The 23,039-nt window shown below is 48.4% G+C and overlaps 1 protein-coding gene across 2 annotated transcripts in view; it reads right to left on the bottom strand.

The window, feature by feature from the left end:
* Slc6a17 (solute carrier family 6 member 17) overlaps positions 1–21,713 on the bottom strand; it is a 49,766-nt gene extending 28,053 nt beyond the window's left edge. Inside the window, exons 1-2 of one of the 2 annotated variants that reach the window (XM_021195911.1) lie at positions 21,301–21,713; positions 4,220–4,592 (exon numbers count right to left, since the gene is read on the bottom strand). In XM_021195911.1, coding sequence (XP_021051570.1) covers positions 4,220–4,505 — 286 coding nt within the window. In that variant the 5' untranslated portion in view covers positions 4,506–4,592; positions 21,301–21,713. Of the gene's footprint in view, positions 1–4,219; positions 4,593–20,950; positions 21,078–21,300 lie in introns of those variants that run through there. The other variant, XM_029537382.1, reaches the window with a different exon arrangement.
* Positions 21,714–23,039: the final 1,326 nt, after the last annotated feature.

A 23,039-nucleotide genomic window follows, 5' to 3' on the forward strand; every position in this document is an offset into this window, starting at 1 on the left:
CTTGAGATGTGAAAAGAGGGGCCATATGGATGCCAGAGCCTTCTGTTCACAGGGCTGGGTCCACAAGTCCTCACTGCCTCTCAGGGAACCACATGCCAAGTCTCAGATTCTGGCCTCACATAGTATTCTGTGGATACCTGTCCACTCTCCACCCAGATGTCGTGATAGGTCCTGCTCGTTCATTTCCAAGGGCTCACTCCCACCCCTCCCCGCTCTGTGGTCCAGCCTGCTGGCATCGGAGGCAGATGCTGACACCGCAGACTGAGAGCTTGGAAACTCTCCAGGGAGAGGGTCTGATCAGCCTCACCATTAATCCACAGCTAATTGGGAGGAATGGAAGAGAAATTAGATGTTCAGGAAAGCATGATAAGGGAATCATAAAGGATAGAATGATCTTGCTAAAGATTACAGATAACAAATTAATCCTGCTGTCTTAAACCTAGCTGCAGACACGATCTCAATTCCAAGTGACAGGGCATTTAGCAGGAGAATTAAAGCCACGGCTGGACATGGTCGAGTGCACCCCACCATGAGTTGTGCCAAGAACATAGCCCTGTTAGCAGCACTATCAGCCAGCTCCTGCCTGTCAACCTGTCATGCTGGTCCCTGTCTCCTGGATTTCCTACCACCAGGGAAAGCCTTTCCAGTGAGGAGTCTCCTAAAAACCCCAGCTACACTGCTCTGTCCCCTGTATCTCACCCTTCTCTGGCATGCACTCCATCTCCCAATGAACACTGCGGGGTCAGGCATCTTCTGGACCCCAAATCCATCAGTTAGCAACAGAAGCTGTTTACAGTGGGTCTCCTCTGGGCCATACTCAAGCAGGAGAAACAGAAAGCACAGATGCCATCCTGGGAGACCTTGTGGGAGGCATGTTCCCACAAGGTACATTTGGGTACTGTCAGCAAGCAGGTGCATACACACATCCTGGATTGGTCACACCATAGGGGGGCCATCTGAGCACACATCTGCTGAGGGAATTAACTTAGCATCACATGTTCATTTACACACACACACACACCACAAAGGCACCCATTCACACGCACACTCATCCATCCTGTCACTCACAAGCTGCCCCATCAAGTGCTCATAGGTGAAGGGAAGCAAAGCTGAAGAGCCAGAGGCACAGATCCCCAGTATCTCTTTAACTCGGCCTCCTGGTATTTAATGGAAACAGAAGCAATAGAAGCAATCTACTGCAGAAAGAAATCAAGAAAGAGCCTCATTAGTTTTTTTTTTTTTAATTTTGCCTCAGGTGGGATGAAATGTACAGGAAGATGAGTATAAGAGTCAGAGTACTATCTCCTATAAATGGTTCCTCTTGCCACAAACTGGGGAAAGCCTTTAAAAGATCTATGGTAAGGAAAAAAAATATGGACTGGCTTCCTGTGACTGAAGTTCCTTCTTTCCCAACCATGACTGCAGGTCATTACCACATGGAGCTTAGTCTGGACAGAGGGCTCAAGGCCAGGACACTTAGGTGAGCTGAGTTCATGGTTAGTCAAATGGAAATGTGTGTATCCATCACTGCTGAAATCAAATGGGCATGCAACAGCACCCTCATCTACCTTGGAAGATATGACTTGGAGACAACTGGATTTATTCTGATGCTGCCAAGACTTTCAGGAGTCCTGGGACTGAACAGCTGGGAACATCAGGGTGTTTAGTAGAACACAACCATGAGTGGAGTATGGCTCTCCACAGTTCCCCAGATCCCTACCTATACCCTGTGCCTTGCTTTCGGCAAACCTCTTCTATTTCTCGTGACAGGATTTCACTGACACCAAGAGCTTTTTTTTTTTTTTTCCCCAGTTTATTGAGATAAGGATTGAAAAAGAGCTGAGGCCAGACTCTGGGGTCAGATCATCAAGACTGGAATCCAGACTCTGCCACCTACTTTGCAACTTGGACAAATGACTTGGTCTCTCTTTCCTGTTATCTTGTCAACTACTTAGACCAGTGGTTTTCAATCTGGGGGTCAAGACCCCTTCAAAGTCAAACAACCCTTTCATAGTGGTCCCCTAACACCATAGGAGAACACATTATTACTCAAACATTAGCAAAATTACAATTATGATGTAGCAACAAAATAATTTTATGGTTGGGGGGTCACCACAACATGAGGTACTGTATCCTTGTGCATTAGGAAGGTTAAGAATCACTGATATACACAGAATGAAAATATTAGGCAAAACCATATGAAATTGCTGATATGTGCCCATTTTTAATTTACAAAAAAATGCTACTTCATATTCCTCTACTCCCAGCTTCGATATAAAGGGTTGTCGTGAAGAAGAAATGAGTTATTTTGAATAGATAGACTAAGAAGAATGCTGTTATACAACCCTTAGGAGGGGATCTGGCTGGCAGAGTTGGGTCACTGGGATGAACCTTTGGGAGTTACAGCCGGTTCCTGATTCTGTATTGCTGACTGTTTTTCGGTTGCCATCACTCCCCAACGCACTTTTGTGGGCAGAGAGACATTCATATCTCCACCATGAAGACAGAACTCCCCTGAAACCCTGAGCCAAACTAAATCCTTCCTCTTAAGTTTCTTCTGTTAAATAGTCTAGAGACCAATACAGAGTAACCAATACAGAGTGAACAATACAAAGTGACCAATACAAAGTAGCCAACAAAAAGGCCGGGTGGTGTTCCTCTCTGAACTGGGCAGAAAGTTTGGGAGAGGCTACAATGTTAGGAATCCCTTGGGGAAGGCAGAAAGCCTGAGTCAAATGCCTGTGAAGCTATAGCCATCCAACAGGCTGCACTGTGGTGGAGCCACAGCAGGGGACTCAGGAGCTATGAAGTTCCCTGCTGGCAGCTTTCTCAGGAACACAAGTGAAGGTTTGGAAATGCAGTTTTCAGCTTTCTTCTGTATCTTTGACTGTCAGCTTGACTACAGTCATCTGAGAAAGGAGTCTCAGTTGAGGGATTTCCCAGGTCAGACTGGCCTCTGGGCATGGCCTCTGATTAGTAATTGATCGAGGAGAGCCCAGCCCACTCTGGGCAGCACCATTCCCTGGGAAGGTGGTCTGGGTTATACAAGAAAGCTAACTAGGCATTATACCATGAGTAAGCAAGTAGTGTTTCTCCATGGTATCTTGAGTTCTTGCTTGAGTGCCAGCCCTGGTTGTGACTCAGACAGATATGAGCCAAATAAACACTTTCCTCACTTAAGTTGCTTTTTAATAAGAGTATTTTAACACAATAAAAAAACCTAAAACACAAGTTTACTAAGTGTGCTGCTGCTGCTGCTGCTGCTGCTGCTGCTTATAATTTTTCCATGGTTTCAAATCAGTCTGCCTTTGGAAAATTCTGGTGAGCCTCCACACTCTGGAGAGACAGAGCCTAGGAATATTTCCCTACCCTGGGTGCTTTATCAGCACTGATAGTAATTTTATAGTAAGCCATAATGCTCAAGAGAAATTTACATGCAGGTGCTGCATTAGACCCCACTACAGGCAGCCAGTCCATATGGTGTAAAGTGCACAGGCCAGGTTCAGACCCGCCAGGTGAAATCCTGTCACTAGCATTAATCCTTCATGCCAGATGACCTGGAAAAAAAATTACCCAATTTGTATCTCAGTTCTATAGTCTTTATAAAGGAAAGACAGTGGCCTTCTTCCTTAAACAAGGCTGCTGGGAGGAGCCGATGAATGAACCATGTGAAACTGCTGCTTTGGCTGTTCCAGGATGCTCAACGAGGAAGAGTTTCTAGCAGTAGGCCCAGCATCCATTAAGTGCTTAAAATAGTACTTTGTATCTCATAAGTGTTTGACAATAATAGCCAACACTTGTTTTTACCATCATACTATATAAGATTCACTTAACCCTTCCAACCATCCTGTAGGCAGGAAGTACTCTTATGCTCAATTTGCAGAATAAACCCTGAGAGGTTCAGCAGCTTGTACCAGGTTCCAGGCCTGTCTGATAGTGTACCAGGTTCCAGGCCTGTCTGATAGTGTTGTTAACAGGGCTATGTTCTTGACACAACTCTTAGGGAGGTGCACTTAACCATGTCCAGGACCCACATTCGTCTCACGGTCTCCAGCCTTTTTATAGCTATGAAACACTGTGTGGATCTCTGAGTCTTGTTCTGGAATCCCACACTCCTCTTTCCAAGGACTCCAATTCTGCCCCAGCAAAGACATGGCCCTTTCTATCCCAGCCCAGCCCATTTTCTGGGTCTCCTTGGTCAATAGTGGTTACTTCTTACCTCCTCCATTTTTCTGGCACAGGTAGGGGAATCTCCAGATGTTGCCCAGGCCCACAGAAAAGCCGATCTGGGCCAGGATGTACTGCAGCTTGCTATTCCAGGCTGGCCGGTCCTCTGTGTCCAGCTCCTCCTCCGCCACCTTCTGCTTGCCACCTGGCTCGCCGGCCACGTTCAGTACACTCTGCTTGTAGTCCACAGGCTCCTCCAGGGCCAGCAAGTCAGCCACTGACTCGGTGACATGCTCATTGCTGTGTTCGCGCTGGGTCACCTTGCTGTTCTTCGGCATGGGTGCCACTGGGGCTCGGTAGCCCTGTTCCCCAGCACACAGAGAAGGTGGGGCTCGGTTCCTGTCAGCTTTTTCTCATCCAAAAGCCTGTGAGAGCAGATGAGCAGCAGATGATTCACTGACAATACCAGACATAAGGCTCCCAAAGGAAACAGAACCCAAAGCAAATCCCTGGTAGATCTCCCACACTTGAGAGGGGTCTCAGGCGTTGAACTTGCTTCTATCCCCACTAGGATGCTCGCTGGGGAGCTGAAGGTAAGCGCACATGTTGTTTTCCCTGGGTATCACTAGAAGGTTCTGGAAACCTACTGTGACAGGCCCAACAAAACCATATGCCAAACCCAAATAAAGGTCATCTACCATGACATCTGTCTTTTGCAATGCAGAGCCTAGAGTGGTCAAGACCTTTAGGCATGCCCACAGCCGTCTCCCTCCAAGGTAGCATGGCTGGGGCTCACACCTATCTCTATTGTGTTCTAGTTAGCCAGAGCCACCTGGCGGGACCCTGATGTGGTAGTTAATTTCGACTATCAACTTGATAGATTAAGGAAGCCCTTCGTGAAGTAACCCTTTGAGTGTTTTAAGAGGGGGTTGGAGAGTGTCCACCCTGTGTGTGTGTGTGTGTGTGTGTGTGTGTGTGTGTGTGTGTGTGTGTGTGCCATCCCATCCCATGGGTTGAGGTCCCAGACTGCATGAAAAGGAGGAAAAAAAGAAAACAAGCCAGCTTCCCCTTGCTGTGCTTCCCAGCCCGTGGAGACAGGTGTGAGCAAGCAGACACATGCTCCCTGCTGCCGGTGCCCCTACCACCAAAAGAAGTCCTTGCTTATGGTTACAGCCACGAGGAAGTAACTAATACACACGGGAAGCCAGTGTCCGACTTCTCTAAATTCTTTCTGCTCAAAACATAATCCATGAGCCAAAGAATCACTAGGAGTTCTGTAGAAATGAGGGCTCCTAGGTCTTCTAATGATTCAGGAAGCTCTGCAGGAATCACTATGGGGCTCCTAAACACTAGCTTCTGAGTCCCTTTCATAGTCCCTGGCAGGAAAGCTGCCCAGGCTCAGCTATGAATTCTGGCACCAGAGCCCTAGAAACGCTTGCTCAGTGCCAACAAATCCTGGGTCATTGCTCAGCACTGACATTATCTGAAGGCCACTGCAGCCAAGAGCTGTTTCTCCATCCTTCAGCGACAGCTTTATGGCAGATAATGTCTGCACGACATGGGTGGGGGAGGCAGAACCCTCCCCTTCTGCTGCCATCCCTCATTTGTCTTTTACACTTTCCTTTAGAGAGAGAGAGGGAGAGAGAGAGAGAGAGAGAGCATCAAGAAAATGAGTGCTTTGATGATTCCCAGCGTTCTGTTATATTTCAAGGCACCTCCTCATTAAGGAGAGGCTGGAGGATTTAAAATTAAACACACACACCCCAGCCTACCGTTGCCCTGCATCTTTCTAGGGATGTAAATTAGCCATCGCTGTAATTACTTTATTAAGGGAACAAGCTGTCTCTGGAAGCCAGGCTTGCTATTCTTCTCATTCGTCTATGCCCCCTGAAAAGCACAGACAAGGTCATTGTGTGCACGGGGCATTCTTTCTTCTGAGGATGATATAGCCTTCCTGGCTTACTCCAGCTAGGACCTGACCATCCCAGCTCTGCTACACATGTGATAAAGCTGTGAGACTTGTCTGATGGGGGCAAGCCATCCATGCTAGCCTGTGGGACTGGCTAGCTCTACCCATGCTGGGTCATGGACCACATCAGGAGGTGACCTTAGCCTGCTATTTTTGTTCAAGAACAGCAGTGAATCTTTTGCAACTGTCCCTTCCATCCCAGGAAAAGCACATCAGGGTCTCAGGCTTTGGAGGAACTGAGGCAGAGTTACCCTGCCTAAAAGATGTCAGAATTCCCAATAAGGAGCTCTGTTGGGATTCCACAGTGGCCTAGCTGGACATCCCACTGTGTCCTAGAGGGTACCCTAAATGGCATGTCTGTGGGCTCAGTAGCCCTCAGGACTTTCTTCCCAGATGCTGTATACCCCATGATATACAAGTGAAGGGTACTCTAGGAGTTATGCAATTCCTGTGTCTAGACCTGGGATGTCAGGATGAATACCTGTATGGACATGCAGAAGGTCCCTGACCATAGCCCACTCAGATGGAAGCATTCACAGTGTCCCCTGTAGCTCACCTTAAAGGCTCTTACTGCAGATTAGAGCCAAGGATACTGGTTGGGGTGGGGGGGTGTCTGGAGATTGCAACCACTCAAATACTTTGGCTTAGAATTTTGTCCAGCTACTTTTTCTACATAGGACTTCCCAGAACACTGATCATCAGGCTTGACGTGGACAAAATTAGGGAAGCTCCCCACCAGCGTAGAATGCATCTCGATGCTAACCAACTAGAGCACATGTTTCTCCATAAATACTTAGTGAGTAGCAGCTCCAGTCACTAATGTGGAAAAAAAAAAGCACCATCTCTTTTATCTAGAAACACTCAAGTACAAATGCAGAGGACAGTCACAGCTGCATGACTGGGAGCCACAGGGCCACGCCCAGTGCTGCATGATCTTCTGCTACTGATGTCACTTACTCATAGAGTTTCCTCTACTCTGTGGGATGGGGCCCAGGGACCCTGGTACCACTGCGTCTGCAGGAGACAAGCTTTGATATGAGCCTGTGAGCTGCAGTGCTGGGCTGTAGCAACAACCAGGAAGTCCTACACCCAGTGATTATTTTCTGGTGATGACAGAACCATATTCTGAAAAATTAAATATTAAGGGACACTATAATTGCCCAATATAGCATTTGATATGTGTGTGTGTGTGTGTGTGTGTGCACATGCACGCATGAGTATGTATATATATTTGTATGAGAAAACTAGGCCTCAGAGAGAGGAAATTAATTGCTCAATCTACCCAGGTTCTCCTGACACCCTAACAGGGCATCCCATCAATCAGTCAGGATCAACACTATTGATCTGGGGAGAGGGTTTCAGGAAGGATGCATACCAGGATCTATTCTGGGGACAGTAAAACTGCAGTGAGCAAGACAGACTCTCCTGTGTAGTTCACATTTCTTTTACACAATCAGATGCTAAAGAAATGAATATCAAATGTAGTGGCCAGGGGTGATGTGTGCCACAAAGAGGAGCAACATGGGAGGAATGGAGCCACCTGTCTTCCTGCTGGGAATGGAGGATGTCAGGAAAGGCATCATGGTGGCTACGGTGACTCTGGAGCAGAGCCCTAAATGACAGGAGAGAACACTAGCAGAGACCACACACACACACACACACACACACACACACACACACACACACACACACGAAGTTATCTGAGTGATTCAGGAACAGCAATGTGGTCCAAATGGCCAGAGAGAGGAGAGAACCTGAAATACATGCTGGGAATCCAGGACTTGGATGGGCATCTGATGAAGTACTGACCCCTGGAGGACTTAATCACATACAAGCTGTGTCCTCCTGGTCAAGACCTATCAGTTACCTAAGGGTCCATCTCCTCGTGGTGAAGACAGCTCTATTTAATGACAGGTTCCCTCTCCCAAAAAGCTGCTGGGAGACAGAGCAAACTGCTGGAAGGAAGTGCCCAGCACAGATGCAGGTACAAAGGAAGGGTTCAGCACAGATGCAGGTATAAAGGAAGGGTCCAGCTGGTAACAGCTGCAGCCTGAAGGTCTAGCACTAGTTAACCTCTCACATTAAACTGTACAAGTCTTCATTTCTATTTGTCTACATGATTCCCCTCTTTCTCCTAAGAAAGAGCCAGAGTGAGCTGCAAGTGGGAATGGAGGAGGGTGGTTGAGAGAAACATTTCCACCCACCTCAGAAATGTCCACCTTGTGTGTGTGTGCATGTGGAGGGGGGGTTGTTGCCAGCAATCTAGCCCAGAGCCTTATGAACATTAGGCAAGTACTCTCTCACTGAGTTACAGCCCCAGCCCAGGAGCACTTAGTCTTCATAGCAGGAACTGGGCCCCCCTGAGGTTTTCACTAGCACCTCATTCATCAGACCCTAGAGCCCCCAAAGAGCCAAGTATACACCATGCAGCTCCAGGTGTGGATTCAAAAGCTCAGCAACATGACTTAGAAAAGTTAAGCACTGTGATTAGTAATAACATAGTTCATATAGCCTTTGTGGTCATTTGAAGCCACTTTAAAACATGTTTGCATGCTGATATAGTATGGGATGTTGATTATGATGGGTGTGGGTTCAAATCTAAGAATCACTGTGTATCAACTACCTGGGCCTCTGTTCTCTCATCTGCCACAGATATGTTCCAAAGTATCCCTCACAACACTGAGCACTGTCATGCAGGACAGAAGCCACAGACTCTAAGAGGTTTTCACAAACATGTCTTACCATGGGCTCTTATTTGAGTTCCACTCCATGGAGCCCAGGGAAGCAAGCAGTTAACTGTGTGTGCACTTTGCCTACAGATGGGAGAACCCGGGCCAAGGGTAGCACAGAGCATGGGCCACATTCATCTTTAATGTGTTGTGAATATTTTAGTGTGTGTGTGTGTGTGTGTGTGTGTGTGTGTGCGCGCGCGCGCGCGCGCATATGTAGAGGTCAGAGGACAATTTATGGGAGATGGTTCTCTCCTTCCAGTGGATGGAGACTGAACTTAAGACATTAGGCTTAGCAGTAGAGGCCTTTACTTCCTAAACCATCTCAGCAGCCCTGTACAGCTTCTTTTAAAAGTAAGTGGTACCAGCGTTTTAATCCTAGCCTCCAACTGCCAACACATCCACTCATAACACACACACACACACACACACACACACACTGCCCAAGCCTGCAGTCCATGTGCTGGCTTAGTCTGTGGCTAATTGCCGGCTGTCAATTACTTAGTCAATGGCCTAAAACAACCTAGGACAAACACCATGACATTAGAATCCTGAAAGGGCAATCTCTCTGTTCTGCCTTTACACCCCACAGGGCCGGTCATGAGCTGAGCATGCAGCCTGCAGCCTAGATTCCCTGGATCGCAGTTTCCCAGTGTGTAAGTGAGGATTCTGTGCAACCTCCCAGCATATGTCTAGCGAGTGTCCTTCTTGGATATTGGTGTGAGCAAGGCATGATTCGCCCCACCCAGGCACTGGGTGCAGCAGGCTCTGCAGTCTGTCTGTCCTGCCACTCTGTCAGCTGAGATCCTGCTGGAGTGTAGTGAGAAGGTGTTGACAGCCAGTCTATCCATACTCTAGTAATCCCCCTGTAGTAGTAGTAGTTGGGGTAGGTTGTGAAGTCTCTCAAGAGCAGTACCATCAGATGATGGTACTCTGAAAAGAATGCCTCAATTACTTAAAACACAACACAGAGGGGCTGAGTGCACAGCGAGACTTCAGTGCCAGCTTGTCACTTAGCAACCCGTGTAGTTCACAGCTCAGAATAGCTCATGCGAGAAAAGCAGGACTGAGCAGTGAACCGTGAATCTTCTTTAAAGGAGAGAAGGGAGAAAAAAAAAAAACCATATAGTGAGACTGGGAGGCAGACAGGTAAAAATATCTCCTGCCAGAGCTCTAATGGCTTCACAACAAATGTTCAAACACAGCACCTTGGTAATCAGCCATAGGGAGAATGGGGCTGTTCTCACCCTGGGCCACACTGAGGCCTCCACCCCAAAGCCACTGAATACAGAGGAAAGTCTCTTCTGGGATGCTGGGTTGGCTCCTCTGGATCTGGGGTGGCTCTTGTTCAGGAAGGTCATTGAAGGCATGAACTCCTCAGGGAAGCCAGGTGAACAAGATGCCATCTTTGGAAAAGCAGGCAATTAGCCCAACTAATTCACACAACAGTGTACACATTTTCCAGTCTGTGGTATGCCCAGTTCTGTTCCCTAAAGTTTATAACCCTGGAAAGCATCCTGTGACCCAGTCATTCTGAAGGAAAACCTTTACACTGAGGCAGGCTCTAAGCGGGAATGGAGAACTCTAACTGTTAAGTGGCAAGGCCAAGGTCCAGTCCAAGAACACCTGCTGGTAAAAAGAAAATGTGCCCAGATTCCTTTCCCTCAGAGAAGACTGAGTGGCTTCCTGATTTCCATGTGACCACTGGTTGTGACCCCAGCAGTCTTCCTAATTTCCTCAGAGCCTCTGAGCTTCCAAGCAGCTCAAAACAGGTTAGGCTGCTCTCAGAGATACAAATTGTCCTCCTGATTGTTTTTAACTATTTTCTCCAAGTTTCTGACAGTCACCAAAGGCAAGCTGACAGAGCCTGCGTGGTTTGGTGGTGGCTTTTCTTGGATTTCCTCTCCCACAACATGACTGCAGGGATCGCCAACTCTGTTCTGAATCTTCCCTCTCTGACTCCATCCAAATGTCATGAAGTCTTGCAGGTGTGTGCATCTCTGCCCTGACTCCATCAGCCTGCTCTGCCTCAGGTCCTTTGTTTGCTTAGGAACCTTTGGTAGGATCCCTACTTACTTCTCTTAGCCATCTACTCATGGCCTTTTACACATATATTTGTGTGTGTGTGTGTGTGTGTGTGTAAATATATATAATAATTATTATTATACTATATGTATATGTGTTTGGGTTAGTGTCTATGCATATGTGTTGTGCATGGGTGCATGCATGTGTGCCCTGAGGACAACTTGTGGGAGTTGGTCCTCTCTGTCCACCCTGTGGCTCTCCAGGACCAAATTCAAGTCATCAGTCTTGGCATCGAGTACCTTTACCATCGTGCTGGTCCTTACATGTGGCCCTCAGAAGCAACTGCTAGAAATACTGTCATCTAGATCTGCTGCCCTTTAAAGAGAACCCATAGCCCTTCTCAAGACATTCGATCCCCTCCACATCCATCAGTGTTGGCCTTCAATTCCTCCCTCTACAGAAACCCTCCCATGTCTACAACCTCCGGAAGCCTTCTAGGTCCACCTCTTCACCTGACCTCTGTAATTACCTCTGGTAATTCTTGGAGTGAACACTAATGGCCCTTTCCTCCTCTCTTCTCAGCATACTCAGTAAGACCCCCCTGGCTCCCTGGGATCGTCAGCCAGCTGCCCCGATGCTGCAGCCCTTTTCCAAACAAGACATTCCTTCAATGCAGAAACCAAGCTGTCAGCTTTTTTATCCACCCTTTTCTGTACCTTGTACAGCCATTGCCTGTCACACAAATGTTACTCTGCAAATTTCCATGGGTAAAACGTGGACTTTCTGGAGTCCTTTGCTTACCCACCCTCCGAGAACAACCTCCTTTCCATGCTTAAATTTCAGCTGCTGCCTTTAAAACAGAGAGGCAGGGTAAAAAGTGAGCAGAGTTGACCAGGGAGACACTGAGCCCCACCAGAAGCCTGCAGGCCCCCACCAGGGTGCTAATCAAACGCAGCTCTCTGAGCATGTGGGGAGAACCCAGAACTTGGGAGCCGGTCTCCTGTTCCTTGTTTATCTGTAAAATAGAGACCATCACTTACCTACCAAGGACATCTGGCTGCCACATGAGAGAAAACAGAGCAGAAACTTCTTGAGGAGTCAAATACAGGGAATGGGGGATTTCTATGATCATTCTATGTCATAGGCTTGTTGGGTTTGTGTTTTGGTCTCCTATTTGGCGAGACCAAACTCTGATGTTTTTCTATTAATACATGCTCGATAAATACAATATGAAAAAAAAATGAACCTGTGTTTTGAATTCCTCTCAGATTTTTTCCAGTCTGATTTAGTTTTACAGATTAAAAGTGTTTCCACTTTCTGATGCAATATTCTGATTTCCAAGAGCATGCCATGCCCCAGGGATGTCCTCAGGTGATAGCTTAAAGACTAATGCACACCAAGAAGCCTGACTATGAGCCATTGTCTTTTTCCTCTTTCCAAGGAGCCAGCATTTGTGCTCCACCTTCACCACCTCACAGATGGGATTCATCTTCATCTCAGAAATACGTGTGGATGGGCACAGAGTATGCAGGGGGCTAAAGATGGGGTGGTTCCCAACAACAAACGAGGCCAGGGAGTCAACTGTACCTACTACGATGCCCTCCACCTTCCTGTCATAGTTGCTAAATGTGTTCTGTGTGGCTAAAATCTTGTTTTCTTATTTAAGAGAGAAAAGAAGCAGGAAAAGGGGCAGATGGTCCAGACGGGGAGAAGCTGGCACTGGAGGATGTGGGCGTGGGCGTGGCCAGTGCAAACCAGACCATTCGGTTCCTTTTCACCATTTCCTATGAGAGGGAACGGTGTGCTCAGTATGTAAGATGGGTGGCAGGGTGCCCCGCAGGTATGGGGTCATCCTGATATCATGAAGTCCTGAGTTGCCCTCTGGGGGACTTCTGAAGAGATAGCAGGTGTGGCAGTGACAGTGACAGCTGCAGCCCACAGGTCACATGTTGAAGAAAATACTTAATCTCAGTCTGGGGGTTTTTACCCTGACTTTGATCGATCGTTCACTTCCCAGATCAAAGACACTCAACCTTTATATTTATAATAAGCCTTAATCAGCCCTAGAGCTAGGCAGATATCTACGCTCTACGTTATTATGTCTACTTTTCCGTAACCCTGAGTTATAACTTGTTATATTCCATCTGGGCTACTAGTAAATCCAATCGGCCAGCCCTCATGGCCATGTTTTAAAGATTCTTATCCCTTGGCATCTTCTGCTCTCTCCTCACGGCTCTCTTCAGACCCTAATTCTGGGGACCTCACACCCCACCTATCTCAGTTCTTCCCAGATATAGGCTGTAGGCATCTTTATTCAGCATTCACGGAAAACTTAGGGGAAAAGTCACATAGTGTCATTTGGAACCACGTGCAGATCCTCTCTTCCCTGGGGGCAACCGGGCCTTGAGGACCAGTTCTTATCATTACAATACAAGCAAAAGACCAAACCTCAACTGTCACACTGCTCGAGATCCACCTCTGTGGGAGCCATGGTGCGAAGCACCACTCAGCCATTGTCTACTTAACACCCTCACCCCTGTGATCGGAACTGGAAATACCACTGATAGCCACATTTTAAAATGAAGAAGTGCAGGCTACAAGGGATTGCCTATGTCTCATTGAGTTAGAAATACTTGGATCTTGGGCCAATGGAAGTAGGTCACCCCTGCCATAGACTGGCTGCCATTTTGAAATGGACATTGATTGCATATTACATCCTGCTTCTCAGATGTACTAGCGAGCAGAAACATGTCTTTTGGAATGATGGAATAAGGCCATTAGCGCATGATCAAAAAATAGAGACCACTAGATCTGCACTGTCATGGTCTGACTCCAGGGCCTGACTCCCAGCTTGGCTGCCGTCTTGGGAGGACATGGGGTTTAGAAGCAGGAAGTCTAGTCATGTAACCTGCTCTGCCATCTACCAGCAGGGAATCTCTGGGAACATCTGTAGCCTTTTTGGATTCCAGCTTCTGGACCTGAGAGACGGGGATGAACACTCCTAATTTATGTGTATGAAAGCATAAGGATTGTGGTTAACAGAGCCCCCCACTCCCTGTAAGGCAACACTGGCTGCCTCCTTTAGTTGAGACAGTGTAGGAATTTGGCTCAACCAGGAACATAGATGCATCCACCTGTATGCCCTGAAATAGACATGGAATTGTCCCAAGGGAACCCTCTGACATGGTAAGCTTGCACTGACATGCAAGCGATCGATACTCAAATGACTTCCCACTGACCTCTTGGGCTGGAAGAATGGAACCCAGATTCCTGTCAATTAGAGGCGCTACTGAAAGTACATTTAAAATTGCTTTTTGTTTCCCTCCTTTCTCTTTCCTTCCTTTTCTTTATTTCTTTCAATATACACTATACACTGTGTGCCAGGCCCTGTTCTGGAACAACAAAGGACAGAGGAAATTGTGTTGCTGCCCTGTGGTATTTATATTCTCATGCTGGGAGGCCAGTAAATATATGATATATAAAACCCAATATGAGGGGATGGAGTTGGGGGAGGGGTGCTAGGAGATGGAGATCTGTTAAGAACACATTCTGATAAGGTAACAAAGGGGCCTAAACACAGAGAGAATGAGCCATTCCGATTTCCTGGGAAGATATGGGAGGCAGAGGAACCAGAAAGCACAAAGGCCCTGAAACAGGACCAGGGTGCATGGTGAATGTAAGCAACAAGATGGTTTATGGCGAGAGCACCCTGAGTAAGGGATGCTGGGATGGACTGAGGCCGGGAGACAGAATGCCCAAAGCAGGAAGGACCTACAGACGTGGAAAATAGTTTGGGCTTTCTTTGAGGCTAGCAGAAAGCTCTCGGAGATTTGTGAGCTGAGATGGGATCTGACACAGTTATTTTCAAATGGATCTATAGCTGTCTGTAATTCAACAACTGGAGAAACTGGGAAGGCAGGTGAAAGATGGTGGCAACCTGGGCTGCTGCATGAGGTAAAAGAAAACGAGGAGCCAGGTTGTTGCACACTTCAGACCCCAGATAAAAGACCTCTTTGTATACCAATTTTAAGAAAGAAAAAGGTTAAAATTAGATTTGAAAACAAAAGTGAATGGCTGCAGGCCTTCCTCTCTGCTTTCCCTACCACGGGGGCTCACGATGGTGGCAGATGGGTCTCCTAGCATCTGTCCAAATCCTCTGACCTGGATTTTCATAAACTCATTATTTTCTCTTGTTTCAAAGAGACATAGAAGGATCATGGTGTCCAATTACCTGAGTTACCCAGCAGAGTTCTGAAGAGCTCTTGAAGGAAGAGTAATGAGAAACCCTTAATTACAATCCCCACATGGTGTCTCCTGCCCGAGAATAAGGAGGGTGGGATCTCTTTCCCCACCAGCCCTCTGTGCAGCTTGGTGGACAGCTGGGCAAGAAAGTATTCCTTACTGGGAACAAGTTAAAACAACGACCTACTAAGCTCACTAACAGAGAGTTCAATCAACATTTGGTGGATGAAGATTCCTAGGCAAAGAAACTCTCACCGTCATGGACAAGGTTATCCAGCCATCAGTGCAAGAGCTGAGGCTTTTGTGATCTGCCAAGCTCTGTAGTGCAGAGTCTTTCTCGGGTGCCAGTATTTTCCAAAGTTTTACAAATCATGCTACACAGTACGGCTCTGGAACATTATGGTAAATGAAGGAGGCTTTGCAGCCCTGGGCCACCCCCCAACCTATTCCAAGATATTTGGACATCAAGGTTTCTGGACTATATGTACTGTTAAGCACCCTTTGGGAAGATCTGTAGTATGTCCTGCTGCCTTGCAAAATGGTGCACCCAAACTCACCCCACAGGTCCAGAAGAACAACCTCAGGGACCAAGGCTTCTCCCTGAGCTCAAGAGCTTCCTTACTTCCATGGGTCCTTCTCGAAAACCAATAGAATACTGCACTTGGAGGCCTGGTCAAGCAGATTCTTCCTAGCTGTTGTAAGGAAATCCCAAATTGCTAGCAGGCAGTTAGCTTTTGGGTGTGGCAGGACCGTGGACAGCACCCACCAGTCATTTTTTGGGAACCAGCCCAACAGAAAAACCTGAGCTCTCTTTCCTTTAGATCTCATGAGAAAAGATGGTCTAGGTCCTCACTGACTTCTCGTCTGGCCCCACCTGCTGGGACCACCTACTGGGTGACATTCACATCTTTTGTGAACATCCAATCTACTCTGCTTAGAGCTCCTGTGGGTCTTTAAACCACACCACAAAAGTCTAGGGGTCTTATTCAGAGAAAAAATACAATTGACAGAGTTTTGGGAGTATAGGCCAATGAATTCTATTAGAAAATAAAAGAATGGATGACAAATTGGTAGTGCATAAGAAGTCCTAGCTAAGCCAATAAATATGAATGATGGGGTGGGGTGAGGCAACTTGCTGTCTTTAGATGAACAGCTGGGTAAGCTCTAGAACACAGTGCCAGGGCTTAGATCTAGAGTTCTTCTGGCTTCACTCCCATCCCACAACTACAGAGGAAATAGGTCTTTACACCTCAACTCCAAGTTGTAGACTGAGGCAGCCTAGGACTCACTGGACCCAGAACCATTCTCTAACAAAACATACCTGGTTCTGAGATGATATTTTAGTAACTCAGTGATAATTCATATCGCCTCTGAGCTTTTGTTCTCACATAGGAGTTTTCTGTGCACAGAGAATACCTAATTGTTTGTTTTTTAATAACTGAATTTGCACATTGATGAATGTCTCAATCTTTTTTTTAATTACCTGTGGAAAGAGGGGGAGAAAGAAGAATTACCAGCAGATTGTGTCTCCACAAAATGGCTGCCCCTGAAGCAAAGGTTTCTGGGTAGCAAAGGTTTCTAGATAGCCGAGGTTTCTGGGTAGCCTCTGTCGATTTGGGCAGGGGACCATTAATGCTTACATTTCAATTCTCTAGCCTTACTTACAGGAATGTCTCCTTTGAGATCTCTGGAGGTTTGGGAACGGGAGGCAGACTAAGACAGGAAGAGCCAGTTCCTCTGGGAATGGCAGCTTCTCAGAGAAGAGACAGATAGGCAGGAGGAAGCTATTTTCCTCCTGTTTTTCCCAGAACAGTCAAGGACACAAGTGGTAGAGGCCTGAAAAGAGGAGATAGTGACCAGGAAGTGAGAAGCGTCCCCTCACCAGCCCCTGCCAGCGGCTGCAGTAAATAACCTTGGTGTACCAGCAGCTTGGCTCCGGGGTCCGGGCCTCATCAGAGACGGCAAATCCCTGGCACATACTGTCCAGCAGAGAAACCTGACACACCAGAGCTCCATCCACTCCTGCTGTCCTTGATTCTGCAGATGCAGAGACTCTCAGGGTGGCATCCGACCTGCTCTGCCTCATACCTTCTGGCTCCAGGCACCAGCCCTGAGTGGACAAACTTTGAGGGAGTGAAATCTGGAGTGGTCAAGTCAGGGGGAGAAAGATGGGAGTGGGCCAACGGAGCACCAAGAGAGAGTCTGCCATCTTTTTCTCGATTCTAGCTTGCCTGGAACCAAATGTCATATTCCTTAAGCCTTGGCAGTGTGAGTCTGCTCATTTTCTACCAGTTTCCCATTGGTAGAGACCTAATTCTCTCTTTTCCAGGACACTAGTTTGAAGAGCAGAGTCTACAGATTTTAATAAACCTTATTTTGATAAATACTTACACTGTCGGCCACATTTATTAAGAGCTTGTTGTTGAGAATATATCATACAGTGGCTAAGAATATGCAATTTGAAGTCTGACGGAAGCAAGTGCCAAGTCTTGGGTTGCCTTTCACTAATCTGAGTGACCTTGAGCAAATTAGTTAACCTCTCAGAACCTCAAAATCCACATCTATAAACTACAGATAGTGCTGTCTATCTCCTGGGATCTCGGGGAAGATTGAGTAAGATGGCCTGTAAATAGAGCATTTAGCACAGCACAGAGGCCTCAATAAAAACCTGAGTATTATCTATGTGTGCCAGCCACAGCATGAAGTGCTGCAGTCCAGAACTACACTTTCCCCTCCTAAAAGCATGTGTGTACTACTCTACACTTGTAATCCTGGCACTTGGGGAGCAGAGGGGTCAGGAGTTCAAGGTCATTCTCAGCTACTAAGTGAGTATGAGGCCAACCTGGGCTACCCGAGACAATATCTGAGAAAAAGAGGGCAGGTATAGAAGAGAGAAGGGGGAGGTACTGGAATGGAATGGAAGGCAGCAGGCATTTCCCTCAGAGCACTGCCCCATTTGTGTTCCAGGACAGCAATCCAGGGTTGTGCTTCCTTCTGACCTCCAGCAGCCTGGGACGATGCTCTGGGGACACTGGCACAGGTCTGTTTGTTTTGTTTTGTTTTGTTTTGTTTTCCCACCCTGGTTCTCAGATGTTCAGCTGTCAGGATTTCTTGCAGCATAGCCTGGAAGCTAGCGATAAGTTAGACTTTGTCTGGGGATTTGGGAGTTGGGAGGGGGGCGGGCAGTCACCTTCTTTTTAAAACTCTTCTGCAGCTTATCTTAGCAGTTTTAAAGGGATTAATGATGACTCGTCCAACTGCAGCAAAACTGGACAGAAGAGTCTGGGGTGGGGGCACCAGGCAGGAGGCTGCCGCTGCTCTGGAATCCTCTCATCTCTGTTTCTATTGAATGTTTCCAGACAAAATATGGAAGGCATTGACTTCAGAGTAAATATGCAATGCAACCACACACACACACACACACACACACACACACACACACACACACACACATTCAGTAGCCAGTTGGAGTCACATGGGTCAATCTGGACCTTTTCTTGCTACGTTGGGGATCTTATGATCTGTGCAGCCCTGGCAGTCCTAGAACTCACTCTGTAGACCACGCTGGTCTCAAACTCACAGAGATCTGCCCGCCTCTGCCTCCGAAGTGCTGGGATTAAAGGTGTGTGCCGCTACCTCCCAGTCACATTCTTCATTCTTAAACTGAATTCATCTTAGGTCAGCCCTAGATTGGGAGATTTATAGAAGAGAAGGACAAGAATCCCAGAGCCCCTTAAGAAAGTGGGAGATCCATTCTCCTCTTTCCTCTCTAGAGAAAGCAAACATCAGTTCTGCTGAGCCTTTCTTTTGAAGCTTCTAACTCTGTTCTAGATAAGACAGGAAGGAAGGGAGATGGCAAGACATCCCCAAACAAAGAGGAAGAACCCCTGAAGTCTACTCAGCAGGTACCCCAGCCTGGGAACAGGCCACAGTCATAAATAATGCCAGTGAGTCAGGGTCTTTCCGCTGGAGCCATCCAGGGGCCACTGTCAATGTTCACACTACTTAGGAGCCGCTGTCAATGCTCACACTGCTTACCGCACATAAGCCTGCTTCTTGTTCCAGCTTCCCCTTCCAGAGGAGACCTGAGAGCTGGAGTTGGCTCCATTTGAAGCTGAGTTGTGGGTTCAGTCATACAGAGTCTCTCTCTCTCTCTCTCTCTCTCTCTCTCTCACACACACACACACACACACACACACACACACACACCATGCTTAGGAGCACAGCTGAGGTGAGGGAGATCATCTCTGGCTGAGATCCATAAGGGAAGAGGTGGGAACCCAACAATCGGGGTGGCACCTGCTATGTCTAGCACTGGTCACAAAGTAAGAAATATGGCACCAAGGGCATCCTCCTTAACAACTTTGAAAACAGATGTTCCATGAGGCAGTGACTTGCCCAAGGTCACCATGTTGGCACATGATGGAACATTAGGCCAAACTGTGACCACAAGCACGGGACCCCTCTGCAGCCTGGCCGTACTCACCATCTCCCTGGGGACAGAGTTCAACAGGCCCTCGTTAACAGCAGGCAGACTGAGATCTACTCTGAAGACTTGGCTACCCCTGCACTACCTGGAAGCTCAGGCCATTCCAGCTCACGAGTCCTGCTAAAGAACTCCAAGGAACTCACAAACAGCTGACACACGACTCTGTGTGACTCAGGCTAAGCCAACTCCAATCAGAGCTGGTGGGCAAGATTCCCCTCCTGCACTGAGTCACCATGGGCTAAGTTGCAGAGATTCTCTATTCAACTCAACCACCTACTTAGCCACAGCTGCTCCATTAGAGGAAAAGGGAACACAGGAGCTAAAACCTCTGATGGCCTTGTCCACAGCCAAGGGCAACCAGGTGTGACCTGAAAGTCCTTCTCTCCCAAGAGATGGACCTAACTTACTAGATGTATAAAGTGAGAACCGCGGGAGGCACAAGATTTTTAAGCTCCACATAGTGCACCAAAATAGATACTAAAGTTTTGGTACCGTTTTGTTTTTTTTTTTTTTTTTTTTTTTTTTTTTTTTTTTTTTTTTTTTTTTTTTTTTTTATGGAGCCATTTCAGGATTTTCTCAGTCCCTGGCAGGGTTTTTGTTGTTGTTGTTGTTAAAAGGACAATGACAGTCTTTCTTCTTCATCCCCACCCAACCCAATCCAACCTGCCTCTTGTTCACAAGTGAACTGCCTCCCATAGTAGAAATCTCCTAATTCACATGTCCCATTAAACTATTTCTAACGAGGAAGAGAAAAGGACAGAGGGAGAGAGGGAGGGAGGGAGGGAGGGTGAAGAGAGGGAGGGAAGGAAGTTTTCAAAGAATAAAACCCACATGACTGATACTGAGTCCGAGTAGCCTTAAAACTGAACTTGAACACAAGATAGAGCTGTTTGGGCTTTAAAGAGGATGAAGCATCAGGCTTCCTTCTCAGGCGGCCGCGCCCCTGGGGGAGCAGTCCTGACGTACTGCGAACATCCCTTTGGAGCCCTGTCTGCACAGGTATAAATGTGGCGGAAGTCTCTCTCCAGACAGCTGGCCCCTCTAGACTGTGGCCCCCAGTGCACATCGCCTATCTCTGCCTTTCGGTCCCCAGATGTGCTTCCCTCCTGGGAGGAAGGGCTCTTCCACTTTAGCCCCAAATTCACTGAGGAGCAGCCCTAGGGCTGGGAATTAAATATTCATCTCGGGCGCGAACGTTCTGCTTCTCTAGCCAATGTTACCGTCAAGGTCACGGGCCCGTGGCCGAGTGTCTGAGGCTGGGGTCTCCAGCGGCGCCGGAGCCTCCCCGTAGGGCTGCGCCCTAGGCGCGCTCCAGGCGGAGGGACCCACCGAACTGGCCTCGTTGGTCCTTCGTCAGTGCTCGCCTCTGCAGCTGTCCTGTTACCTCCGGAGTTCTGGGGCATCCTGAGCTCCAGAAGCTAAAGCTGAAGTCCAACCTGTGCGGGAGCTGCCGTGCACCCTTGACGCGCCAGAACGTCGCCGCCCCGGGCCTCTGTCGCCAGGCAACCGTGGCTGGAGCGGCAGGAGGAGCCCCTGCGCCAGCGCAGGGTCTTGTGGACCCAGAGAAAGCGCCACCTTGCACAGGGGTCCTCTGGCCTTCCGGGCTGGGGCGGGGCCGCGTAAGCAAAGTTGCGGTGGCTGTCCCAGGGATGCCATTCGGGGAGCAAACAGCGACTCACCTGTCCCGCGTGGGCCGTCGCGCGGACTCGGCCCCTGGATTTCCGCCGAGTGGCCGTGGTCCCCGACGGGTCGTGGGTGCACCGTCCTTCCCGAGGGCAACTGGAGTCAGGCGGCGACAGGCCCCAGCCGGGGCTGGGGGACCTGGAGCTGCGCGCGCCGGCGCACGCGACTCAGCTGGCTTGTCGCTCCCTTCGTCGCCGCCAGTCCCAACCCTGCTCCCGCCCTCCGCTCGCTCGGGGCTCTAGGGAGCCGCCCCGGGGCTCAGATACGGCCGCTGAGGGAGCGCGTGGCTGCGAAGGCCCCGGCCGAGTGCCGTCGTCCCCGCGCCCGGTCCGCGTCGGCTCTGCGGAGCGGAACGGAGCTGGGCGGAGCGCGGCGCGCGCTGTTCCCTCGCTTTCCGAAAGGCCACCCTGGCGGCGGGGCGCCGTGACGCAGGCTTGACTCACGCGCGGGCCCGCGTCAATGAGAAGCTCCCCGGCTGCGTGCGAGGCTCTGATGGCGGACCCAGACGGAGGGGTGGGCAGGGAGCAGGAGAGGGGTTGCCGAAAGAAGCCTCTTGAGATCCGAAGGCTCTCGTTAGGGCATCTGCTCTCAGGAAAATGAACTGCCATGGCCAAAGACCTCCTGAGCTGGGGACCTCACCTGCCATTACAGACTCACCTTCTTTTGACCCTCTCAAGATTCCAGTTGCACTCAGTGATTATTCTTTACATCTCTACGTGGATGGTGCCTCGACTCCCACCTTTGGCTGCCCCTTCCCCTGGCATTCTTCCATCCTATCACCCCACAAGGCCAACCCCTACACAACTCAGTTTCCCAAAACCCTGACAGATGAGTCTAGCGAGGGCAGTAAGAGAGAGGGAAATTGTGACTGGGTATCAAACAGGTGTTGAAGGATGCTGGCCCCAAGGGATACGTAGACAAAATGAGGAAAGGCAGCCATTGTGGAGGGAATGTATTTATTTGCTCAGGGTGAACGCAAAAGTGTAGACTATGTACATACAAGTGGTTACCTGAGCGGAAACAGCTGGCAAATGACAAGAGGTGACAGGACCTGTCTGGCTGGAAGTGCTGTTTGGGGAGTCTGACATAATTGTCTCTGCTCTAGGAGACCTTTGGTATACCCAAACAGGTACCTGTTTGGAATGGGTGGAGGAAGTGAGATCGTCTTAACTGTTCTAGTGAAAATTGATGAAGACCAGAAGCGAGTACTGGGATATTCTGTACTTCAGTCCAACTAGCTGGCTGGTCACCGTTTTATGGATGATGACTGAAGACACAGAAGCCCAGGGCCAGAAACAAGGCACTTATAGTGAAATGCTTCATATTCAGATCAGTTTCTCTTAATTCTCAAGTCCTATGGGAAGGCTTCAAGTTTAGGGAAGTCTAAATGGTTTATAATGGACTACAAGAAAACTCGCAGGTGATTTGCCCCGACAGAATTTTTATCATATTGAACAGCAAACAACACTGCCCTCCACCTTCTCTGTTCTCTGAAGCAGATGGCTATGCAAAGATCCACCAGTTTACTGTGCAAAGATCCTCCAGGCGTTACTGGAACAAAAAAACATCAGTTCCTTGGCCCATGAGACATCTGAACACGAAAGATACCCATTGAGGATGATCTCTGCCAATAGATGGTTCTTTTAGTTAACAAGTATTTAACAAGCCTATTGTTTGCTGGGCACTGTTGCAGTCCTGTGGAAGTTACAGGGAAAACCCATCATGATCCCTGCCC

Source organism: Mus pahari, chromosome 4 (genome assembly GCF_900095145.1).
Source record: "Mus pahari chromosome 4, PAHARI_EIJ_v1.1, whole genome shotgun sequence".
NCBI lineage: Eukaryota > Metazoa > Chordata > Mammalia > Rodentia > Muridae > Mus > Mus pahari.